Consider the following 26,424-nt stretch of genomic DNA (forward strand, 5'->3'; position numbering starts at 1 on the left):
AAGAGAGCTCACCCTGGTTCATTGCTTCCCAATGCTTAGGCTATACTTGTAATTGAAGGGGACAATATTCCTGATGGCCTTATAAGAATATGCTGCAAGAGAGAGACACTTGGCAGGGAGGGAGAACTAGAAATGAAAGTGAAAAGGAGAAAAACAACTCTGGACATAATTTGGGGCCATAGGCAGTGAAAGTGCTCAGACACAATCACAAGCAATGACTAATTTGGAGACTAACATGAGAGTCCATGAAAATAGCACTAGTGCCTCATTGAACATTGTTTTTTTTCTTCCTCCAAATCTGCCTTAATTTGTAGTTTAATAACAAACACTACAGCTCTCTGTGCCTTATTCAAAGGAGTTATGACATGCATTATGAGCCGCAGCATTAGCCTTTCACCTTCTACTATTTACTCATTTAAGGTCCTAACCCTACTGATTAAGTAAAGCCTGGATTACTTAATGAAGGGAGCAACAAGCATTTTACAGGGAGCTATGAGATCAGTATCACTCAGGAGACTAGAGAAATTTGGAGACCCTTGTTCACATCTATTACACAGCAGCTCCAGCTAAAACTGTCAAAAAAAAAAGGTGAGAAGAGGATGTTAGCTTTTCTAAGATTCCCATCAGAATATTAACCCTTCAACAGACAAATTTAAAAGACTAAAAGTAGCAACACAGTGTCACAAATACTGGAATTAGATGGCAAAAATACTTTAGGTGGTCTCATTCAAATAAGAAAGCAGTTTCCAATCAAACAGATTCAATATTTGTGCACAGGTTTATATGTTTCTGTAGAAGTCAGAAGATGGAAAAGGAAATCTACGCCATCAAACCTACACATTTGATACTAGAAGCAACCAGATCAGACAACTTGCTCATAAATGGCTTAAAAATCACTCTAAAAATAATTCAGTGGGCTCAAATGTGTTCTATGAAATGACTATTCTAGAATTACAGTGGAAGTTTGGCTGAAAGTTTCTTATTTTTAATATGAATTTCTTAAAAGCCAGTTAATTTCCATTTGGTTTCATCTTTCCTTTTAAACAAGATTTTATCTTTGAATGCCTTTCTAGAAAGCAAACACATGTTCTCAACTTCTAATTTGCAAGACTTGACAAGCAAAATTCTTCAGATTCCTTTCATGAAACTATGTCCTCTCCAGACCCCTGCTTTGAATAGATTTGTAGTTCCTGTAAAATTAATTTTTTACTGAAAGACTTGATATCATGCTTGATAGAAAACAAAGTCTAACAGCAATTTTGAGTGATATTAGTACAACCTTATCTCCACCAGAAATCTCATTTCATACAGCCTAGGACTGAGCTTCCTGCTTTCATCACCACATCTTACAGGCAAATGCAGTCACAGTCATCTCAATCAACCAGCGTACATAGGTCCTCCTCCTATTTTTTTTCCATAGAATAAACTACAGGTTGTTGCAGACTTTCTTGTCCCCAGCCCCCAAATGCATAACATTGAGATTTCAATTGTTCCCTCCTTTTCTTCATACTTAAAGTTCACTTCTAATTGTCTAATTTCAAAAGTACCCTTTGTCTAATCACTAGTTTTATGTACCTTATAGTAAATACCATTCATAGAATCACTAAACTTCCTTTGTTCAGAGGGCAGGGAATAAAGTAATTTTGTTTGCCCTAGAGAATGATAGATTATTCATTATTATGCATCTTTCGTAGGCTCATGTATTGGCATCTCATTTCCTGTTTCGTTCCAAACCTTTAACTACTCCTTCCTAGGTCTTCCTTTTCCTTTCCAATTAAATCTTATTCCACCCTTTCTCACTTCTTAGACACAAACATTTTATGTTGCTGTTTCACGCTTGGAGTCAGTACAAATTTTTTTTAGTAAGTTCAGCAGCCTAAATAGAGTAATTTTCCTGCCTCTTGTATATTGTGTTTTGCTTCTGTCTCAGATGCACGTCCTTCTCTTTCCATTCACATTGCAGAGTCAAAACTAGGTACTTAGTGTTCCTGGATGCTTTCCTTTTCCTTTGGGCAGATGTTGAACGTAAGAAAGCCACGTTAACTGAAGGTTTAAATGCAAACAAAGCAGGTTCAATAATTACAACCAACAGGAAAAGCCAAACTCAAACCATATTTCCTTTTCAATCCACCTCTTGTAACAGCAAAGACTCAGGCTATACTATCACTTTTTCCATCATGCTTTGCTCATGATGGCATTGTGCTTTATCATAAAACACGAATGGTAAAATTTTTTTCACAAGATAGTCCTGTATTTTTCAACTGAAAATGGGAATTCTGAGCCACCTTTCTGTAAAGTATATATATTTCTGCGGAAAAGATGAACTGTAATATAGCATCAGCTTCTGGGTGATAATCATGGATACCTGAGGATTGTAACATAAGCAGTAAATGTGAACCACCAACTTAAAATGAAGAAATGTAGTTCCAGCACTCCTTAAAACTGAAATTAAATTCCTCCTCTTGTCTTTGGTGGACTTTGGATAAGGCTTGAGTGTGTGGCACTCATGATTCTTTTCATGATACTTATAGTAAATTCCCCAAGGGAAAGAATCAAGGGTAAAGAATTTTAAGAACAACATAATCCCACATTGATATTGAGAAGAGATGAGCAATTGACTGAAAATGAAATTAATGGAGAATGCTCTAGGGAACCTGATGGCTTAGCATCATCTCAAAGTTAAAAAATCAGCATCAGAATCTGTGGCTCCTTAGGATTCCAGGATTGAGCAACTCTAGGATTCCACAACCCTGGAACCCAACTGCTCCAGGAGTGTCTCCAAGGCAACAAGAGGTTGGGTCAGAGGGAGGTGCTGCAGCACAGCTGCACCCACTGTTCAGAGGCACCTGCTGGGAAATGACCTCCTACCAGCCCCTCAGGTTCAGTCAAGGTCTTGCCATCATCTCTAGGCCTTCAGTAATAGAGGGAGAGCCTGACAAACTCTCTCTTTTGAGACTTAAAATTAATGTGAACAAGTGACAGTGTGTGACTTCCGTAGCAGCAGCTCCTTCACAGCACTTCATCGTTCCTTGCCTCCTAGCAGAGAGTCCTGCTGTATCCAGCCTGTCCTGAGCCCCCCTGGCAGAGCAGCTGGGGAACGTCTCCCTCATTGGCCTGCACCAGCTTGTTAGGCTCTGCTTGCCTCCTCCTGCTTGGGGGACTTTGTTTCCCCTTTCATCTAAAATCCTGGACTTCTCTCTCCTCAAACATGGCCATTTCTGTTTTGCATCGAGGAGCTCCTCTGGCCTGCAGCTTTTTTCAGGGCTAGAAAGGATGTGAAAGCTTTTATTCCAGCGTGAAGCTTCTTTTCCTTCTTGAGAATCTGAATCTTGGGTTATTCCACCTTTCTTTCTCTTCCAAGGAAGGATCTGCCATGGCAATCTTCTGGGTGCTCCTTTTGCTGATGGCAGCTGTTGACATCAACCAGCTGCTCTTCTCCTCTGAAGGGAAGGGAATTGCTCATGAGAAGGAAAGAAGGGAAGAAATCCTTCAGAAGCTGAAGGAGCAGGAGGTGAGTCTTCGGCTGCTATACTCACGCTTGAAGAAGGAAATTGCAAACCAGGAAGCCGGGCAGGAGGCTGTGACAAAACCTGCATTGGCACTGGAGAGAAAGATCCAACAGTGCATATGCAAAGTCCTTTTCTTGGCTGCTCAAGCTCTGGGGATAGCATTTGCAGGAAGTAATTTGTCAGCACAGTGGAGAAGAGACTGACACAATATTCCTGGGGAAAGCATGGAAAGGAGTGGCCTTCCCTGACAACACTCTTTGTTCTACCTAGGGGAATTCACATCCACATGGACAGAACTCTAGCAAATCTTTGTTTAGTTACAAGGAGACTGGTTCCACTACTTTTGAAATTACTTTGTTTCACTAACAAAAGTAATTTCAATTTTGGTTCACTACTTTTTGCTTTAATGTATTAAGAATTTACTCTTTTTTGTATCAATTGTTATAAATCCTATGGTTCAGTTAATGAAATAAAACAAATTAAAGCAAAGTAATAACCTTATCAGAATTGTTTGCTTGCAAACAAACAACTTCATCTTTTGACTCTGGCATTTTCCTTGCATTGTACATTGCTGTTACAGGCCAAACCAAACACCATAGAAATAAAGACCATGTTTGCAAAACAATACTATGGATGTGCAACACAACTTTACTATGCTAAATGATTGGGAACTTAGAGGAAGATGGTTCAGAAAGAGGCTATATATATTTTGACTGGAAAGGAGGGGAAAAGTAGTTTAGCCCTCTTTCCTCCAGCAATAATGTAGAGGTGTTTGTTTAGAATGAAGTCTTCTACTGGAATCCAATGCTGGCAAGGAAGATAAGAGTAAATAATAAAAAAGCTTACATATGTATAAAGCTGATGACTTAAACAATAATAACAAACCGTTCCTAAAATGAGCATTAAATCTCAAAACCATACCATTTTAGGAAGGAATTGTAGGAAATACTTTCTTCACTGGTATCAATAGATTTTCCTACCCTTCACAGTTAAGAAAGGATTTCACTCCTTGAATGTTTTAATGGACATTTGAATGCAAAGTGAATTGCTTTGAACTTCCAAGGTTTGGAGTGTGCACTGTGGGATGCAAGGAAACACTGCCCAGGGAAGGTGTAGATTCTACATCTGTTTAAACAAAAGATATTTAATAGGATTATTTCCAACTTTAATTTCTTTCCATTCCATAAGCAACACTCTTCACAGAATTCATTTTTCCAGAACAAATATCATCATTGTACCAAGGTGGCCAGAATGGTGCAAGAACCACCACCCAACAGACAGAGGCACCCAGGCAAATCCCTTTTCCATGGGTCTGCACTGACCACACAGGTTCAGTAACATAATATGCCCTTCCCACAATGTTTTCTGAGTAACTCTTGTTTAAGGTTGTAAGCCTTGTGCTTAATTTCATATGAGAAAGAGCAATGCAATATTTTTCTCTTTTTGCCCTACTTATCTATACAGTCTTGATGGGCGACTGTGCACAGATGGACTTTTATTTGCTGAATATCTTAAAACTTGTGTGGCTTTCCAGCCACAATAATGTTACTCGGAGCAAAAGACCAATCTAGCAGATACATTCAAGAAGAAATTTCAAAAGTTGAGCTCCACTCTTTGCTTTCCTACTAATACCCTGAGAAGTTTAATTGCCTCCTGCCATCCTTCTCTCCTGCTAAACTCTCTTCTCTACTTAGCCTAAGTGACCCTTCCTTGGTTTTGCACTGAGCATTGCACAGAGTGTTCTCATCTTGATTGGAGCTTCCAGATGCTACTGTAACACAATAGTGGAGAAAGGCAAAAAACTAAAATTTTTCCAAGCAAAAGAAAACTCTCCTGAGAAGAGTTCTGAGGGCCAAATTGGAAAAGCAAAAAGGAAATGAATGGTTATTTTTACTACTGTAGAATTGCTTTTGAATGATAGACAACAGCTGAAGTGTGAAGAATGCCTGAACTAGAACACTCTCATTAAAATATAAAATCCAAAGCAATTGGATTCCAAGACCTGAAATAGACAAGAGTTCAGAAGACTGAATGAGGTGAAGAAACAAACACAGGCTGGTTTCCTGGCAAAAGTAAAGATGAGTGGGTTAGGAATCCCACAGGTTGCTCCTTCCTGGGGAATAATTCATTAGTGAGGACTTTTCACCTCACTGCTGTTCACAGCAACTCGTAATATGAGGTGTAAAAGAGGAGCAAGAGAGGGAACAAATCTGGCTGACATTGCCCAGGTGTCAATCTCCAGCTTCACAAGGGAGCAAGTGAAAAGAATTACAAACCCCTGAGGATAGAACTCAGTGGCTTTTACACAGACACAGAGAATATTACAAATGATGACAAAAAGAAAAGACAGAATAAGGATTCCTTCTTTTTCCCCCTTCTTAATGAGTAGAATGAAACACAATATCTATTTATTCCTCTTCATTTAGAAAGAGCAGGGTTTGGATCACTGTCAGTGACTCTCTGGCACAAATGAGCTATCCATGATTGATAAGGGCACGCAGGCTCCACATTCTGCAGTGCATTAAAAACAGAACAATGATGTTTTCCAAAAAAAAAGTGCACATCATTCTGGTATAATTGCACAAAAATAAGCCAATTATCCTTCCTTAATTATTTATTTAGCAATAATAAATGCTTAGTGGCCATCAAAGAACCTGGAAGACAGCTAACAGAGCATAGAAGTGTAGTGAACACCATTGTTTTGCAATAATACATCCCAGGTTCATGAATTGGCCTCTGGCACCAAATATTAATAAATGGATGTTTTATGGGAGTACAGTCTTTTGCATTAAAAAAAACAATAAAAGGATGAGTGGAACTAAGTTTTTGTCCTTTTATAGTTCCTTATGGCACCCCACAGCACATCAAGCAAATCAGATTTGAAAATATATCAGAAATGGAAGCAAGGAAATATTGCATCATGTTAAGTCTGTTATTGTCATCAGCTTAGCTAAAGGAATTTATTTCATACAAATTACTGTGAGATAACAATTTCCTCACAAATGGAAAACACGTGTGAAAAACACTCAAAGTTACTTATTCACCGAATATTCTCTTTTAGTTTTCCTTTTGCAGCATGTATTAAGCGAGTAATGTCTTCATGGGAAAGAAAAAAGTTTTGTGTTTGTCGGAATAAAAATCCTCTTCTGCTGCCATCATGTAAACATTAAATAAGATAACTGACCTCACTGTATAGAGAAGCAAATAAAGTAGATCCAGTTTTCTATGAGATTTCTATATTCTACTGTTATCCAGAGTGCGAGGATAAATCAATTTAGCTTTATTAAAGGCTTTTCATCACTTCATAAAATTTTCAAAGCACCTGCTCAACAGCTTTTCAAGCTTCAATTCTCAAGCAAGATGTATTTTTCTATAGCCGTCACTAATACAAAAAATTTAGGCAGCAATCTCAACACTAACTTGGCACTGATTACAAGCAAAAAGATGTGTAATTTAATCCATTTCTCACCTGACACCTGTTTCTGGAAGGACTCAATGTCCTGAAACCCAAATACTAAACTTAAACAATCTAACAGGCTTAACACTGTGTATTTTGAGCCATCTCTAACTTGGAGGGAAATGTAGTTTTTCTCTAGTGTCCCTCTCCCCACAATTTTATTTCACTAAATTCATTTTTAGACTGGACATTATCCAACTAAAAGAAAAGGAGCTGAACCTTCCTTCTGAATACAGGAGACAAGATTGTGCAGTCATGCAATCCCTACCTGGGGAAAGATTCATCATTCCTCTTTAATATACTGCAGAAATTAATAATTTGAGTAGACACACTCTTCAAAAGGCACTGATAGGTACCTCTGTTCCTCAAACCAGACAAGATAATGTCTCTGATTTCCTACCTCTCAATACTGCTGTGTACTGAAGGCAAAGACCACCTATTTTCAGTGGAGAGCAGAAAAGGAATACTAATGAACTTATTTAAGGCTGATCAAAAAACACACACTGAGAACTATAAAGAAAGCCTGAGAAAAACAAGAGCAGTTCACCACAATTTTACACTTTAAAGTCACATTGAATTCTCTATGTAGGATGCAGGGGTGGAGGGTAATCAATGCTACATGCTGCAAACTTACTTCAACTGGATCAGTAAAAACATCATTAAATATCTTCTGCCTGTGTTTTGTCAGATGTGTACTGACAACCAAAGTTGTGTGCTTATGTTTTTTCCCTTCTCACCCTTTTTTACACTACTTCAACCCCACAGACCTGAACTTGGAAGTTTTGAGGGCTTGAGATATTCCAGACTGCACTATTCAGGCGAAAGTCTCATAGTGAGGCTTTGAAGAGCAATATGGATAAAAGTGTCATTGGTTCCATAAGACTGGAGAAAGATGAGACTATCCTCTTTCTCTACTCATGAAATATCATCTTGGTATCACAGCACCCTTGATCTGTTAAATATATGGTTGGATTTTGCACCAAACATAAACTTACTGGAATTAGATTTCCCTGTACTTCACAGCTGCCTGGAATGATAGCTGGTGACAGCAGGAGTGAAACCATGACAGGGTGCAAATGAAGTCATTATGTTATTTGTGTCCATATACACATAGCTGAAATCAAACCATGAAACTTCACAGAAAAAAAGTAACTACCAGATGCATGAGACTACAAATCACATACCAAAATGCTTTTTAATATTTCAGATATATAAGTGGTTGGCTGTTTTATAAGCAATTTTATTGCTTCTCTCTTTCTCTATCCCAATCCCCCCCATCTTTTTTTTCTTTTTAATCAGATCCGTTTTTTTATGTATCAGACTTAATTTGTAGTCCCAATTAAGGAAGAACATATATGCATACATGTATACCCGTGGGTTAATACGTGACCATTTATCTCCTCATTCAGATCATTAAGTTGTGTTCCTAACATATTTTAACTTCATATTTCAATTGCTAGATATTTGCTGTTCCAACATTTGTCTCATGCAATAAATTCAGCTGGAACAATTTGCCTATCAATACACATATACATATTTATCCAGGAAAAAATTAGGGCATTTATAATGAACTTGGGCTCAAGTCCCCACTTTGAGGGATATTCTTACAGATAGAAGCTCTCAGTAGAAGATCTTCCTCTGCTGGTTTCAAATTACTTAGTAGAATGAGTAAGAAACATCTTTATGCAGAGGTAAAACAAATATATTTACAATCACAACTACTCAAACAGAAGAACCATTTCTCAGCCAACTGTATTCAGAACTCCATTTAATTTGTTCTGCAGCTTCAACTTTGGGAAAAACAAATGCAATACCTTGATAACCAATCCTAGAAACCTTATTTCCCTTTTACTTAATTTGCAGACCTAATTGAGAAATAATCTCCCTGCACAGGCATACAAAATTCATTAAACTTTCTGACTTTGTATTTCATGAAAACTGAAGAGTTTCTCAAAGGAATGCTCTGGGTCACGCTGAATCATCTGTGTCACTCTACCATTGGTCAGGATATCCTTTCATAACTTTTTTGCAGGTGGGTCAGTGAACCATTTGGTTACCCCTTGCGCAGGTGCCTAACAGTGACAGCATTCTGAGCTTTCAGCTTCCAAACAACCAGAGAAAAAAGCTTTGAGAATAGTGTTAAAGCAAATATCAGCAGCATTTTGCTGCCTATTAGCAAAAAGTCTTACTATTTCTGACATAAAAGAATGCCTGAAATCCTAAGGTATCTTCTCTTATACAACTGTAGTAAATAAGCTCATCTATACCACATTTATCTGATTGAAGTAGAAAACTCTGTCCTAACGAGCTGTAGGGATGTACACAGAGCTGCTAATGGGCTCCTTTCACCACTGATGCTCTTTGACATATAAAGCTAAACTCACTTCTAGTTATAGATTACTTAAGGACCTAAATTGAGAAGTAGCACTGTTTTACTCTGGGGGCAGGAGTGATTGGAGGCTCTTTATAGGTTCAAATAAAACTCAGGTTAATATACCTGCAGGAAGCAGGTACAGTTCCTGTATCACATTTGTGAAATATTATGCATGTTCCAGCATATCCATTTCCTCTTTCCTGATTCATTTAATGCTGAGGTGATGATATTTGGCAAAGGCATTTCTTCAGAGTATGAAACAGGTAGAGGCATATGAAAAGTGCAAAAGGTGGCTTTGCCTGGCCTTCGTACAGGGCCTCCACATAAGCATCATTTTACAACACGAGCATAGGTCCAAATGCAAGCACACATTGAGGGAGATCCAAATGAAATGCTGAAGGGGGGGGGGGGGGGGGGGAGAAAGAGATGCAACAGTCAAGGCTGTGCGACCTAATTGTGGACTTGCAATACATAAAGGGAACCCACAAGAAAGATGGAGAGAAATTATTTACAATAGCATGACAGGATAAGGGGAACAGCTTCAAACTCAAAGAGAGTTTTAAATTAGATATTAGGAAAAACAATTCTTTACTGTGAGGGTGGTGAGGCACTGACACAGGTTGCCCAAAGAAGCTCTGGATGCCCCATCCCTTGCAGTGTTCAAAGCCAGGCCAGATGGAGCTTTGAGCAACCTGGCCTAGACGAACATGTCCCTGTTCAGGGGATTGAAACTAGATCATCTTTAAGGTCCCTTCCAATTCAAGCCATTCTATGATTCCAACAGGGGCACAACCTCCCCCATAGCTTTGGTTTTCTTTGCAACCTGTCTTTGTAAGCAATTTTAAGAAAATCTAATCTCAAGTGTCATTGTCAAAAGCATGGTGTATACAAAGTGGAAAGAGCAATAATGCTAAAACATTTCATGAGACACACTGGGGAGAGAAAGAAAGTTATATGTAAAAAATAAGTTCTACTACTCAAAGAGGATGGATCATTGAACAAATGCCTACAAAAGACAGAGGTAAAGCAGAACACAGAGAAAGTCCATAAGTTTCTGAAATGTATGGAGCCCATTTTACTTCTTCCAAATGTAGTTTTAGGCTTCTTTCTGGAACCACAAAACCCTGCACAGATTTGCTAGAAGAGTAAGCTGAAATCATATTTTCTGTGCTTTTGCACTATAACCAGTATATTAAATGTATGTCATATATATCCCTATTCTGTGTCAAATTAAAAAGGATAGACAAATGCTGACCTAAATTTTAATTGAAAGAATATCAGAACTGTCCAAAATCCTTCCCTGTTTCTTCCACAAACTCGTACACACACTGAAATTTAATTGGTGAGCAAAAAGCAGTATCACTTTTGAGATGGCGGAAAATTCATCAAGATTGTTGTGGAATCTGTGGAGGTATTTAAATTGATATCAAGCTGTTAACTTAAGTAGCAAAAAATCTTCAATTTAAAATTTACTGAGCACCTTGCAACCAGAACTGCAGTAGAACAATGCTGGGACCAATGTGCACCTTAAAATACCTCCTCTTTCACAGCAGGGCAGCTGTGCAGCAGTTCTGTCAGTTGGACTGTTTGTACGTTTTACCAAGGAAAAAAAATACATTTTCAAATTTACTGAGATCAACCTCTCATCCAGAAGTTAAAAAGAGAATGTTCAGTACAATTCCAGCCCTTTGGAGCAGGACAAAATATCTTATTTTCCCCTGGCAGTAGCAGCTGATTGCTTTCCAGATTGCTCCTGACACTTTAGCCAAGAGCAATAGGGGTTAGACTAAGCCAGGAGTGTTCCCATCTGATGGCTTCCTGATTCACTCTCACGACATAAACACAGCCCTCACGCCTCCACATGGGGACTGTGCCACAGGAAGACAGGCTTGAGAAAAGTTTGTTTGCTTCTAAATGAGATGGAAGAAATTAGCTTTGTGCCTGAACCACTATTGAGAGAAGTTTCTGTCAAAACAACATAAAAATAAAATTATGCAGATATATGGCTCTTCCATAATTCTCCCTCCTGGCTTCCCGTTGGGTGCACTGGACTATAAGAAAGCATTAAACAATAGTAGCTGTAAAGGATTGTTACTTGAAGTCTGGGAGCCTGAGGACCTCAGTGATAGTCTCAAGACTGAGAAACCAATTCACACACCTGTGAATAAAGGACTCTTCACTGTTGCAGACTGGACACTTGCAATATTCAGAAGGCCACTTCCTTTAAGCCTCAAAGACAGGCCAGCATAACAGATTTTATGCTTGAAATATTAACTTAAAATACTAAAGTGAATTCATTTTGAAACTTGGAATTTAAATTAAAGTTTCAAAAATAAAGTAAAAAGTGGCATTTTGCATCAATGGCACAAAACATAGGAATCTCTGGCCCAGAATTCAAGTCAGCCTGCAAACAAATGAAGGCTCCCTTACTCTGGAAACCTGGCAAGCAAGGTTAACAACCTGAATACAACATCATTAGTGGATTTCACTGCTTTCCAATTAGAGTATTTGCCTGCCCTTTGCTTTCATCCCTTCCCACTACCACAGTTATCCCAGAGTTAAGTTGCATAACATATAATACGTCAAAATGCTGATTTGTGCACAGCTGATACTGAACAAGATATTTTTTTGCTCTATAGCACTTCCCAAAAGTTTGCTTTCACCTATTGTGTCATCCATTGAACAGCTTCAGTTACTCGGGTACCATTGCCTAGTTCTTCCTTTTTTCCTTCAATAATTTTCTCAGCTTTTCCCTGGTTTGCTCTTGTTTAATCTTTATCCAGACACCAGTGCTTCTGACATTTAAGATATTGAAAAAATATTTCCATAACTTTTATTGAAGAGAATATTATATTCTTGATGTAGATGTTTTCTATATTTCCACAATAGCCTGGGACCAAATTCAACAATAAAGTATCAACAATTAACAAAAGCAAAATTCAAATACCTGAAGCGTAGTTTACATGTGCAGGATAATTAAAAGTTGTTTCTTTAGAAACAAGTAAAATATTACATATAGACCTTTGTGTATATTGCCCTAAATAAAACAATATGTATGTCTATGTGTATATATATTTTTTCATTTTACCATGTTCTCTGAAATACTGTGAGAAGCAAAACAAAACAACTGGAATTGTTAACAGTCGCACTTCAGCTTAATATTAAGCTCCTGTTTGCACTCCAAATCCCTCAGGGTTAATATGAGCTCATAAACCCAACCACTAACAGACACGAGCCAATTTAATGAGACCAGAAATGGGGTCACACCAACCAGCACATTTTTTAAGATCATTATATTATTTGTCAAAAAGGGAAAATAACAAAGAAAAATATTTACAAAGTTGAAACATTGTCCTTATAGTTTTTTTCAAATTTGCTCATTACAGGCCACTGAACAACTGATTACAAGATCCTCCCAACCATCCTCAGGCAACAGTGAACCAGATTAAGAGAGACCAGGCAATTAAATAAGGAAGAAATTCCCAGGAAACGTGAACTGAAGAGAAAAATACTGTATTTAACACAGTATGGTACTAGTATTTGTCCTAAACAGCTGAAAAGACAAGTCATAGTTAAACTATTGAAATATCTTTAATGAAGGAATCAATTCTTTAAAAATTAATTGTGGAAAAACACCTCAAAAATATCAAGGTATGGGTACTTATTCAGTCTCTGTTATGGCCATGGTTGTAAAGAGAGTTTAATGAACTCACCACTGTGAAAATGACAAAATTTAACATATGGAAGGAACAAGCTGGGTTTTGTGAACAGAAACATTCTTTGCATTTATTGGATGCAGTTTCTAGGTAATATTCAACATCTCCCATTTGCCACATTTCAGGAGGATGCTGCACCCACAGCAGGCATAACAAGGCACATGAGCTTATAACATAGTGCTGTGTAAGAACCACTGAAATAGAAATATATGGAGACACGCTAGTAAGGACTTCCTTTGTGTTTCCCCAGCTGAGGTGGAACACAAAGACAAGGGAAGGTAAAGTGGTTTTCCTAAGGCAAGAAGATTAATCATCATTACAACCAGAAGAGAATCAGGAGGAATGATATCTAGCACTAAATCAAAGTTTCAAAAAACCATACTGCCCTTTTGAAGACACACACAACACCATCTTTTCTCAGAATAAGTCAAGAACTAATTCAGTGAACCTGAGTCCTTGAGTTTGAGGATCCCTTCATTAGTCTGATCGTTATTTTCATGTTTCCTGAAGAGTTGTATTTCTGTTAAGCAGGACAACTTGGTTTTTTCCCCTGTCTTAGCACAGTAAAGGGGAAGGTCCCTAGAATGCTTCAAAGCAGCTTGAATGTTGTACAGGAAAGATATATTGGATACACTAAGCAAAAATACAGGATTTCATCCTTGAGTTCCTTCCAGGGCTAACTAGAATAATTCCAGCTTACATTACCGATGTGATAACAACAGCAATACGGCCTAACTGCTAAAAGGAGAGAAAATTATGGAACTTTTGGTTCCATAACATGCCATTTGATTTGAGCATAGTCTACCTATTACGATAATAATTTACACTTTTTAACTCCCTTAGCATTAACTTTTTTTTTTAGTTCACAGGTGGTATCCTGTGAACTAAAGGTGGCTTCCCTTCCAAAAAAAAAAAAAAGCAACCCAAAACAAACTATACCATTTTTTCCTATATTATGTCAGTAAGAATACTAAATTCAGATTACCTAACATATATATAGTTGCATAGGAAGTCAAAGTGTCTCAGTAAAACAAGTACTTAATAATTTAATATTGCAAAAGGAAAAGTAAAGACAGTCTTTACTATAATTTGCAAAGTTCACAAAGACTTGGAAAGTAAAGAAGTCAAAGATTAGATACTGCAGGCTCTGTGTTCTTCTTGTAAAATGCACCGTTTACAGAGAATACTACTTAACCTTGCCATCTTGAAGACTCTAACTTGCAAGTTCTTCACTGCATGACCAAATTATCAGAGCAGGACATGGTAACTTGATATGGATTTTTGCTGGGAGAGGTTCCTTTTGCACATCCCTCCCCCACAGCAAATACACTCTGGTTCAGAAAGTGCACACTTGGTGTTCTGGATTATTTAATACCAGGAAGCTCACAAAGACAATGCAGAAGTCAACACTGTGGTTTCTAGAAGCTACCCATGGCTGAAATATTATGATGTAAAAGTATAACATGACTGCATTGCAACTCAACTAAAAGAGGGGTTATAGTAGGATTTTGGAAGCTTTTTTTCAAAGGATGTAGGGCAAATAAGCAAGATACCTATGTACTTCACTTAACATTGCACCAAAATTAAACAGATTCAGGTTTTGACTTTTGCCCCCCCCACTCTTTTTTTTTGCTTTTTGCTTTTTTTTGATAGAGAGAGAATTTATGGGACACCATCTGTGAACCAAAAATGAATACTGTTAAATGCTAAGTGAAATATAAAGTATATACCATTATCATAATAGAAAATAGCAAAATAAAATTCTGAGTAAAAGTACTAACATGACAGTGTGAATAAAATGACAGTTTTAAAAATTCCATGAGATTCTCATAGCACATTTAAAATATCCTAAACTTCTAAGACTCCCTCTACCTGGTTAGAAAGCTTCATAAAGCAGAAAAGTTTCAAATTGCAATAAAAATATTTGGTAGACTAAAGGAAATCAGGGCATTTGTGTCAATGCATCATTCACATTGTGAGATTAACAAACTGGAAAAAAGGCTCCCTTGTTCAAGGTAAAGTCTTAAATTTAACACAGAAATAACCAGCAAGTCTGTCTTCTGAAAACAGAGAACTCAAAGAGGAGTGGTGCCAGATGTTTAACTTGCTCAGCATCTGTTCTGAAAGGCACTACAGAAAAATAATTATGATAAAGATTAAAATTCATGTAAACAAAGACCACAGACAACATCTGAATAGTTTGAAAATTTTTTGTTTCACTAGTATCAGTGAAAGCAGAGAAACACAAACCATGGAGTCAAAGCCATAAACCATAGAAGAGCAAGATAGTAATCCTGTCAACTTTACACTTTCTATCTTGGTGTCACAATAAAAACTTCATGCAACACTCGTGAAGATGCAATCAGAACCTATCATCTATGTCTGGCAAATAAGGTAACCTAACACTCAGGCACAGCTCTGTCACTGTGATTTCAAAGACATTAATTTATGGGTTCATTAAAATTAATTTCTGAAAAGAACACCAAAGCCCAAACACAAGATATTTACTGTGCAGACAGCAACTGCTTTTTCTCTAATAAAAAGAGAAGAGCCCCCTCAATAAAATCCCACATTTCAAAAGTATGCATTCTCAAAATAATAGGCAGAGTTTCTTCCATAATAAAGACTACACCAGCACTGCCTTGAGCTCTTTAGAGTGCTCATGCGCCACATGCTATGAAACATTACTGACCCTTATAAAGGATTCAGAATGAACTCTTAATTGTCTTTAAGGGTGAAAGATGGTCCTTGATCTTTTAAAATTATTTTCGAACTTACAGCGAGCCACAAATATGAAATCTCAAGTAAATGAAGGAAAGGTCTAGTGAGTCCAGTTGGACAGATTGTTTAAATTCATCAATTTGTTCACATTTCAAAGTCACCATAACTTGACAATTATTATAGTGGATGAACTCAAATCTCTTTTAGGCTAAAAGCTAAAATTCTCTTGCAACTTCTGCAGTTCAACAGACAATATTTTACAGCATAGCTCTGGGAAGTAATATAACACATTTCTACAGAACATTATATAACTAAATATAAAGATTTAATGATAAAACTATCGGAAGGAAAAGGTTAGGAAATATCTGGAATTCTGGCAGACTTACAGACCCCAAAAATGCCCAAAGTACAAGTGAAATGCAATTATTTTTGCTGCTTGCTAGCTAAACCACTGACCTACACTTTAACATCCTGAATAGAGGAACAGAGATATTTTACCCATGGATTCAAAGGAAAAGAAAAAAATCTGTTGAGATCATACTCCTCATGAATGCCTCCAAATGATGGCAAATCAATAGTTGCTGTTTTACTAACATCACCCTTTGAACTTAGTCAGCTAGTATGCCTGAAAATCCTTCCCAGAAGAACCATACAGATTCACAAATCTGTTTTACAACCACCATCAAGACTCCATGCAAACAACTCAGCTTTCAGTTTGGTGACAGGTATGATATAAATCACTAAAGTCAAAAATGCTTCATAGTAAGCATTCCATTTCTGAAGCTATAAAATTATTTGCTGAATTCTTGTAGGGTAAACTGAGTGAAAGGAAAGGAATATAAGGTCATTAAATGAGATATCATTAGTGCCTTGAGCTATGCAATAATTGATTTTATTTCTTATCACTAGAAGGTAATTTTATTGCATAATTTGCAAAGCACCCTCCTTTCTCCTGTCATAATCTGTTCCTACAGCCTGTTGCAAAAGGAAGTTTTTCAAAACACATTTTCAGTTCCCCAGCAAGCCTTCAATTCTCAAATGTTTTTTAAAAAACTCAAAGCAGCAATTCATAGAGCCAAGTAAGAACACTGAATTTAGAACTCTGAAAATTTTCTGCTCTAGCTCCTATATTAAAAATAACTTGCTTTTTTTTCTTCTAGAATTTCTTCCAGTCTTTATCTGACGAATTTCAAGGAGCCACAACAACAAAGTTCTTGACGGAATCCAAATAAAACTGATCATAGGGAATGTAGGATTCTAATTAACACAGCAAGACCTATGCACAGCAAGTAGCTTGTACAATACAAAAACCAGAAATACAGATGTTGTTTTCTGCTTTTCATGGAGTTCTTGTCAGACAGGAAGTTCAGTTTGCAGACACAGGTGGGAAAAGCCAGAAATACAGAACAAACCCCTCATTATCAGCAGCAAACACTGTAGGAAAGTGAAACAGAAAGTATTCAGCCCTTACAGAAGACATCCCTGGTCAGACAAAGTATTTAAAGTAATTTACTTAAACACAATTTCATGATTAATTATAACTGGAGCACAGTCTTATAATTGAAGACTAAAAGAAGTGCTATTAAAAAAAAAAAAAAAAAAAAAGAGGGAAATCTTGTGAGAACAAGCACTCGGAGATGTGGCTACAAACTACAAAAGCCACACAGATTGGAAATAGAAAGGTAAGAAGAACTGAGGTGTTTTAAAGAAAAAATAGACCAGAAAGAGAAAAAAAGAGAACAACCTTTATTTGTATTTATTCACATCCCTAAAAATCCTTCACCTGGGGATTCATATCTAAGAAAATAGGTAGATAATGAAACAGCAAACATTTCAATGAGCTGCCATGAAACCAAACAACTCACTGCTCAGAATTCAGGGCCAGGAGAACAATGGCATCAAAACCTACAGATTCCAATCACCCACAGAATACAAAGGGCAAGATATCATTGGCAAGCTCAAGGAAAAAAAAAAAAAAAAAAAAACAGATGCCATTTTAGTCAGAATTCACTTTCTATGACAGGGTAACCAAATGTCACTGCCTTTGATTCAGAGCACTACATCATATATTGAGTACTGAGACATTTTAGACACTACAGAGAGACCAATGGATGGATCCATTCTTTTCCTAACAGCCCCATAAGAACACAATATTAAACACATTGAAGGATTCTGCCCATGTCTTACCCCTCAAAATACCTCTTTTCAGCTGTATAGAGGTCACATGAACTCTAAAAGTAGAAGCAAAATGCAATGTGAATGATCCCTGAAATTATTCAGCTCCTGATCAGGTAGAAATCCTCTTACTTTATAAAGGGGCTTTTTTACACTTTTTCTTTCTTTTTTTTTTTTTAACAATATTAATTTCTGGGACTTTTTATCTCATATGTCCATATGTTTTTATCTCATATGTCCATATGTTCCATAACGTTCTACAAATTTGTCATTCTGATTAGGCAGAGAAACAAGCAGAATCAATGCAGCTCCTGCAGTATAAAATCCTGAATTTTTCTTGCTTCTCTTTCAAGTCACAGCTTGCAAAAAACATTATCCACATGCCAATTAATACCAAATACAGAGAATTATTTTTTGTTCTATTTCCATAAAGGTTTCTACATCACTTCAAGTAGTACTTCTGTACCCACTGGGCACACAGCAATATACTGAACAGAGTTGTGAAAAAAAAAAAAAAAACACATTGTTCCTAGCCCTTCATGGATGCTCCTGGAGTCCTGGAAATAGCTTTAGTTTGCTACCTGAAAACCAGCAAGCTATTTTAATCAATTCATGGAATCATGGAATGGTTTGGGTTGGAAGGGTCTTAAAAGATGATCTGGTTCCATCCCACCTGCCATGGGCAGGGACATCTTCCGCCAGACCAGGTTGCTTAAAGCCCCATCCTGCTTCTTTTGATGTAGCCCAAGATACAACTGGTTTTATAAGATGCTAGTGCATGCTTCTGACTCGTATTCAGGATTAGGTTGTTCTTCGGTTTGTTTTGTTAATTTTATTCTGGTTTTATTTGGTTGCTGTTTTGGGGTTGGAAGGTTTTTATGAAGAAGAGGGGAAACTGGGGATGACAATTGTGGTTGGTTTTTTTAACCTAATTTTGATAAAAGATGATTTTTTTTTTTTTTTTACAAATTCTAATTATACCGTGTTTCTCCAGTTGCAGCCCTGAACTGAACACATAATCCCAGAAGCCAAAACAGCATTTTATTTCACTTTTGGTGATGAGTGCTCTCTCTTTCTCTCTTTAGTTGAATGACTTCAGATTCAGCACTGTCTTACGTTTAGTTTACCATGCAATATGGAAAGTATAAAAAACCCCATGTCTACAATGAAAAAGCCTGTTTAAACTACAATTTTAACTCACAGAAAACAAGCAGGCCAATAAACATTCATTACACAGGATGAAGGGCAGGGGCATAAGTGAAAGGTAGGTTTTATTCTAGATGGAAAAGCCAATGTTAAAGCTCATTATCTCTTATAAAGAGAAGAATATCTTATAATTATATCTTGCAAAGATAAGGAAATTTTCCCAAGGCTACACTAAAAATAGCTATTTCAGCATGGGGTTATGTGCTTCTCTAAGGAATATACACACACCTCACATGCTATAGTGAACTGACCCTCCCTGGTGAAAACAGGTGATTTTTATGGTCCTGTAAGGTGCTTTACATGGGAATACAGCTTTTGGAGAGTAAATAAATTGCTCCTTTATAAAAGTGGTCTATTTCCAATTGTTTTCTCTCCTAAAAGACAAAATCATCACTTAAGTTCCTAACTCACTGAAATAGAAAAAAAAATTTCTGCAACAATAATTTGTTTTTCCTCAGGATACTTCATAGTTTTAAATACTGTATCCATAGAAGTCTAGATATCAATTAGAGATAGCAGCTCTGACAGTGTGTTAGAAAACCATTAACACCATGACTCAGTACTCTAGAGACTCCAGCACAAGTTGTGATTTCTCATAAAATCTAAGGAAAGTATGTAAACAACAATTCATGAAGCACTGAGACTTGGTTTAAGGCCCCAGTTTCAAATTCCTTATACAGCCAAAATAACTGTTGACTCCAGTGACCACTGTAGAAACACTTGGAATCTGTTTGCATATTTATGGTACACTTTTCTTATGGAGACAGGTATTCTTGCTGAGGGACCTGCCTGTTTTTACTCATGAAAGATTATGACCTCAACATGAAGCAAGGCATGGTTGTGGTCCTACACAGGATTTACCTCGGTTGGATTTGAGCTACCTTTCCCCTGTGACAAGACCCAAGAAGTTAATTCAAGCCACTCTCACAAAGAGCAGGAACATGAACTGGAATCCTGAGACAGTCATAAATCCTAGCCGGATACAGGAACAATAAAGAATTAAGAATATTTGAATCTTGTTATTTTGAAAATTCCCTTGATGCTTTTAAATGCCCTATAGGAGCCATATCATTCATTTCTATAACCCAGAGAAATTACTTAATCTCATAAAAATTCAATTTCTTTGGAAAAGCTAATATGTTGGGTGGGTTTTTTAGTTTTTTTGACAATCAAAAAGAGCATTTTGTATAGTTCCTGAACTTCATCTAGTCCATTCTGTGTTCTTTCTGCTGAATTCTTACTATAAAAAACCTTTTCTTATTTTCAGTTCCAATGTTCTCTGAGCCTTCACCTTTCTTACCATTGAAAACTTCAGTCTGCCTGTTTCTTACAGAGACTCGATCTGAAATAACCCTAATCTGTAGTGGGGAAAAAATATTATTTCTCAAAATAAAAACAAACAAACAAAAAAAATAGGAGCTTTATATTTTATTGTGGGTAAGGGAGAGTATTTATTTATTTATTTTTAGATTTCTCTATAGAGAATTGCCCTGCTGAGTCCAGCTCTTTGTCAAAACATAATGCTTGCTATCTAAGACTTTTCCAAATCCCTTCTTGTGCTAAGATACAGTTCAGAGTGCTTGTAGAGTGGTTGTGTTCACATAACATGGCAGAGCTTTGCTCTTCTCAACTCTGCACACCTGACTCACAGGCATTTTCCTTTTCTAGAAGCCACCAGCCTACAAAATTCAGTGCTTTTCAGTTCTGTGCTGCTGTTACCTCTAAAGTGCATTTCTCCTACTCCGCATTTCCAGCTGCTAACATGGAGAGACTCAAGCTAATTTCCCCATTTATGTATTATAAACAAATCTTGCCACCATCAGCCTGGATCAGCCTTTGGCCACCCCCAGGACCTGTTCCCTCAGCTCTGTTTGCAGCTAGTTTTCTACAGCTAGAAGTCTTAACTACCCCATTGCTCTTGGAATACTTCTATACATTGCTTCTCACAGAAAAGAATGTTTAGATGGTGTTAGTGACTCTGAGTTTAATGGTAATATCAAAGTATCTGCTGGAAGACTGAGGAAAGGAAAGGTAGAAAAATACCAAACTACCCATGAAGAAAAGCATAGTATTTTGAGATTGTATGTCAATAACAATTGTAAGTTAATTACAATAAGGAATTGCAGTCTGACCTGAAGAAAGAATATTAGGGAAAAGATTGAAAGTTAATTCCTTTTTATTTCTGATTTTATTCCTGGGTTCAGCAGACCTCACCCTCCTTTCCCTAGACAAAACCAAAACAAACCCTGTTGGGACACATGACTGTAGGTTATTGTAAATTTTTTTTTTCTTTTCATGGAAGCTCTATTAGGCTAGAAGCAAAACTATATTATACAGAGACAGTTACTAGATGGCAACCAAAAGATAGATTTTTTAAAAATCTTTTGGTTAGCAGAGTCACCAATGTCTCCATTCCCAACAGGGCACTACAGACATTATACCATACATTATACCATAGCCTTCATATTGTTACCATACCTACACCAGAACAAAGTCAACCATGCTAAACAAATTCTTATTTATAGCTTTTAGCAGTCTTTACAGAGTGCAGAGGTTTCCAGTCATTTCCATCATGACTAAGAAGCAGTCCAGTAAGCACAGTCACAGTGCTACTGCAAACATGGTCATCCATTTAAAATGATGGCTGCAGAAACACTGCCATGATTTACCACACTGCAGATATACAAATTTACAAATGCCTCCAGAAATATATCTCAAATTTCCACATTCATTCTACAAATTCCATAGGAATACGAGCTGGGTTTAAAAATGAGCCTTTAAGTATCTTCAGAGCCTCAAAGGAAAGTCCAGCTGCTGCCTCAGAACCATTTAATCACTCAAATGTGGATGATAGAGTGCACCACTTACCGCTGAACTGGTAAGGAAAGGGAATCTAAGTGATCCTCGCCCTTAAAAGCCATATTTATCCTGTTCCTATGTGCACTTCTCCATAGGCTGGAATCTAGAAAGAAAAGAGTCATTTAGTAAACCTAGGAAAACTCAGGTATCTTCAGCCCAGGCTGGCATGGCCTTTTCCTACTCTTCTGTGGAGAGAGCTCATTAAAACAAATATTTTTATAAAAATTTTACAAAAATTTTACAAAAATTTTTATAAAACAAAAATTTTCCACAACTCCAGCAGTTAACAAAGGCCATTAAGTACATTTCACAGCATAAACATAGGGTTTGCATATTCCTGAAGATCCTGGACTACTGCACAAGTTAGACCCATCTGGGTTGAACATTTCTGAGTTAGTATTGAGGTATTATTTAGCCTCATTTATTTTATATTAACTTGAATGCTAGAGAAAATCTAATGAGTATTATAGTAATTCTTCATGTTATTGTGAGAAAGATTGCAAGTGAGGCCCCTTCCAGCCCTAATTATTCTGCAATAGGATTTCAGGATTGTTAAGTACTACATTTACAGAAAGGTCCTTGATGACTAAGTTGCTGAAGTATTTGACCCTCCCATGTGAGACAATTTCATTTTTAGTACATTTTAAATGCTGCGCACATCTTTCTCCTCCATGATTTCCCTTTATACCTACTGACCAAGAGATGGATACAAGCTTTATTGCACTAGAAAGAAAACAAGAAAGGAGAAGGATTCCTCATTTTCACAAAAGGAAGAGCTCTGCCTCTTTCCCTCTTCCTTTAATTAGCCCCTCTTACATTAGAGCACTACCTACTATAGGTCAAACTATACTCACAACAAAAATCATAGAGGATTTATTGTACAAAAAAGGTGAAGTCATTTTCACTCACACACATGGCTAGAATAAAACTAAGGCAAAATGTTTGAAGGAAAAGACTAATCCATGACTCCAGAAGAAGAAGGAGGAAATGGATTCATTTGGACAAGGAGACAGGAACAGTGGCAAAATTATGCTTTCTTAGATGTGAAAAAAAACTGGGATCAATGGATCTCACTCCTAGAGAAAATACTTTACACAGGAAATTACTGTTGTTTGTGTCACCAACTGAGGCAGAGTGTTTTTGATGTAGCTGCTTGTGAAATTCTGCTATTTGGTTATTAGCTGCATTGTGGGAGCTGAGTCAGCCAGCATTCAAGATCTTTGCCACCCCAAATTGCTCTTAATTGACACAGAGTGATCCTCACTCCCTTTCCTAGCAAACTGATCTCATTACTAATGCATGTCCTTGTTTTTTCCCCAAGATCTCACAAACACGTCCTGAGCACATAAAAGTATTACATCCAGTGTAATAGGTTCACATGCTCTGTCCACTGTTAGCACCAGATTGCTCTGGTGATGGTGTCATCCTGTGTTCCTCCCTACACCCTAGGTTTTTCTGGAAATAACAAACTTAATTTAATCCTTCTTTAGATGCATAGACTAAGAAGATTGAAATATAAGAGAAGAATCAATTAAAAAAAGCCAAAACCAACACAAAAAAAAAAAAAAAAAAAACCACACAAATTAAAAATAGTTTAATTGGTACTGAAGTCTCTGGTTTAAAAAGATTGCAGATATTTCACAGGTTTTGACTGGAGGCTCATATGCCCAAGTATGAAAATATTAGTATGTATTTTTCTGCTCCTGTGACACTAAGATTTGAAAAACAAACTTATTTTGGGGGGCAGGAGGAGGGGGAATTTAGATCATTTAGTGTGTGATCTACAGATTTCACTAACAAATTGAATAAATGAGCTATCTTCATTTCCACTAGTAGAATATTTTCTCTTTTTTAAAGACATTTAAGATTACCAGATACAGACAATTGTACAATCACATTTACTGGAAACAGCCAAATATCACAATAATCACCGTCTTCATTTGGAGGAGATACACTTAAAGCTGAACATATCCACATAAAACCTTAATCTCCAAAATTAATTTCACCCTCCCTAAATCTTGTCATTTAAAGGACAAAAAAACCCCAATATTTTAGCCTGCGGAATTACAGATTCCATGGACACTAAGCCTCTCTTTCTGCTCAGCATTAGACCTGGATTTACCTTCTCGTACTACCAACACTAAATCAAATCTAAAGCTTCAGCTTCCTCTGGCAAGCTACATCTACTTCACCATTAGCTCAGCCTACTACCAATTTCTGCACATACAAATCAAAGCACCTTCTTGTATGCCAATTCCTGCAATCAGTGACATAATGTACACAGACATAAATTAGATTATTGCATGTCCTTGTTCCCCATAAATTAGAAACCTGACAAAAATGCAAGTTTTTATATGCTGTCTTCCCACAAAGCACACTTTTATATTATGTCTGAGAGCCTTTAAAAACATTATCAACTCCTACTTAGAGGTTGCTTATGCTCCAGGAACAATAACAAAATGCCACAACAATATCTTAACCAAACTGTCTGGCTCAAGACTATGATTAGATATTAGCTTAAATATTTAATCCCAAATTAATGTTGGCAACATGAGGAAATTCCTGGCACTTTGCCAGAGAATCCACTGTACTCCCAGGATCACAAGAGAGGTTGGAGCACCAGTGATTTGTGGCACAGGCTTCTGGTCCTGCTTGGAATGCCACCTGCACCTGCTGGCAATTATAGAGCTCCATGGCAGATATTGTTCAGTTTCCAGTGCTCTCATTCTCCTTTCCAGGTAAGACCAAGACAATTGTGCTTCCTAGTAAAGGCTAGGAGAGAGCTGATGAGTCCTTCTCTTTGGTTGAGGTCTGATTTTTATTCAAGTCACAACACAGTGCTGAGCTCTAGTCAGCACTCCTAAAAGCAAAGTCCTCTGCTCCAGCTGACTATGGAGATGTTACACATGCACTCACTTTTATTAAGTATATATATAATAATAGATAACATCAGTAGACTTCTGTAGGAGAGACTAATATTTTTTTTTTCCACTGAAAATATTTCTTTCCATGACCAATGATTAGGCCCACAGCTCACTGGAGATGCTGTCCCGGTAAAATTGTACAAAAAAACCAAATCAAAACAAGCCAAAAAACCCACTGCTTGTAGTTTGCAATATTGGTCATTTTGGTAGAAACCTGAGTGACACACTGAAATGATCAAGTTGTATTTCTGGACTACTGTGAAGCCTTTTATTTAACACTTTATACAAGGCTTTACATCTGCACACAGACTTGTATCACAATGTAAATGCTGACTTACAATTTGACTCCTCTGGTAGGTAGCACATGCATGTGGAATGACATATATTCAAGGCAGCAGGCTCTGTGTCCTGCATTTTTCTCTTTGTGATTTCAACACTGAATTAGGTTTTGAGATGTTATTTCCTTAAGGAATAGATGTAGATAAGCAGAGCACAAACTACATTTCAATCCCATCCAATACAGTCAGGCAAAAGCTTTTTTCAGAGAACAGGAGTTCAGAAGAGAATAAAGCATCACACCTGAAAGAGCATGAAAGCACTGCCCTCAGAAATCAGCAAAGTGCCAGTAAAAGGCATGACCTTCATGGCCAAAATCCCCAAAACCACATAAGCAGGAAGAGGGATCTTGCTCATAGACAGGCACCAGGCACTGACAGAGCCAGCAACTCACCAGCAACTGACAGAGAACTAAAAACATCTCAAAAAAAACTGTCAAATAGCCCACCTGTAAAATAGAGGAGGAGAAGTCTCATCCCAACTTAGACCAGGCTTCGCAGGACAGGGGAAACCTGTGCAGCATCTCATTTAGCAGCTGGCAGCTGTTATCCCACTGCTCCAGGACAAACCCCTCCTGCCTTACGAGAACTCCCTGCTGGGAGCCTCCTGTTGCTCCAGCCAGTTTAGCAATGGAGAGCAGCTTCTACAGAGCCAGTGCTTTTTAGCACCCTGCAAAACATGTTACTTATGCTAGGAAAACAAATTGCAACTCGTAGAATCTCCCAGTTTAAATTTCTTCTCCATCATTCAACGTGTTACCTTATATTTAACAAGTTAGCTATTAGGAGGGTTTTAGCATAAGGATTCTTTTAGGAACAACATCCACCCCCAAAAGTATCATGGTAACAGCATGTTTTCCAGGTGAACTCGGTGTGATTCATTTCCTTCTACCACTGATGGCCCTAAAGTTCTCTATAACAAAATTATGTCCTTTATAATTAAGCTCTGAAACTTCAGACAATTAAATTCACATTTTTGAGCTCATTCATGTCACACATGTTCACCCTTGCAAAGGCTCAAATCAAAAGGCAAATCTGTGAACTTCCACCATGCACTTTCTAACCCCTAACATCATAATTTCAACACTAAAAATGTCTTAAAATAAGGTCAATCAAGAGCATAATTTCTCTTTCAGAAAGAGACAGAA

General features: G+C 37.3%; 1 protein-coding gene across 4 annotated transcripts in view; it reads right to left on the reverse strand.

Moving 5' to 3' along the window:
- The window catches only part of INSC (INSC spindle orientation adaptor protein), a 126,184-nt gene that overhangs the window by 63,990 nt on the left and 35,770 nt on the right, over window positions 1-26,424 (reverse strand). For 2 of the 4 annotated variants that reach the window (XM_053980636.1, XM_053980635.1), the window contains exon 2: window positions 22,027-22,120. In XM_053980636.1, the coding sequence (XP_053836611.1) occupies window positions 22,027-22,079 (53 nt within the window). In that variant the 5' untranslated portion in view covers window positions 22,080-22,120. Of the gene's footprint in view, window positions 1-17,976; window positions 18,071-22,026; window positions 22,121-26,424 lie in introns of those variants that run through there. The other 2 variants (XM_053980637.1, XM_053980638.1) reach the window with 2 other exon arrangements.

This window comes from Vidua macroura, chromosome 6 (genome assembly GCF_024509145.1).
Source record: "Vidua macroura isolate BioBank_ID:100142 chromosome 6, ASM2450914v1, whole genome shotgun sequence".
Taxonomy (NCBI): domain Eukaryota; kingdom Metazoa; phylum Chordata; class Aves; order Passeriformes; family Viduidae; genus Vidua; species Vidua macroura.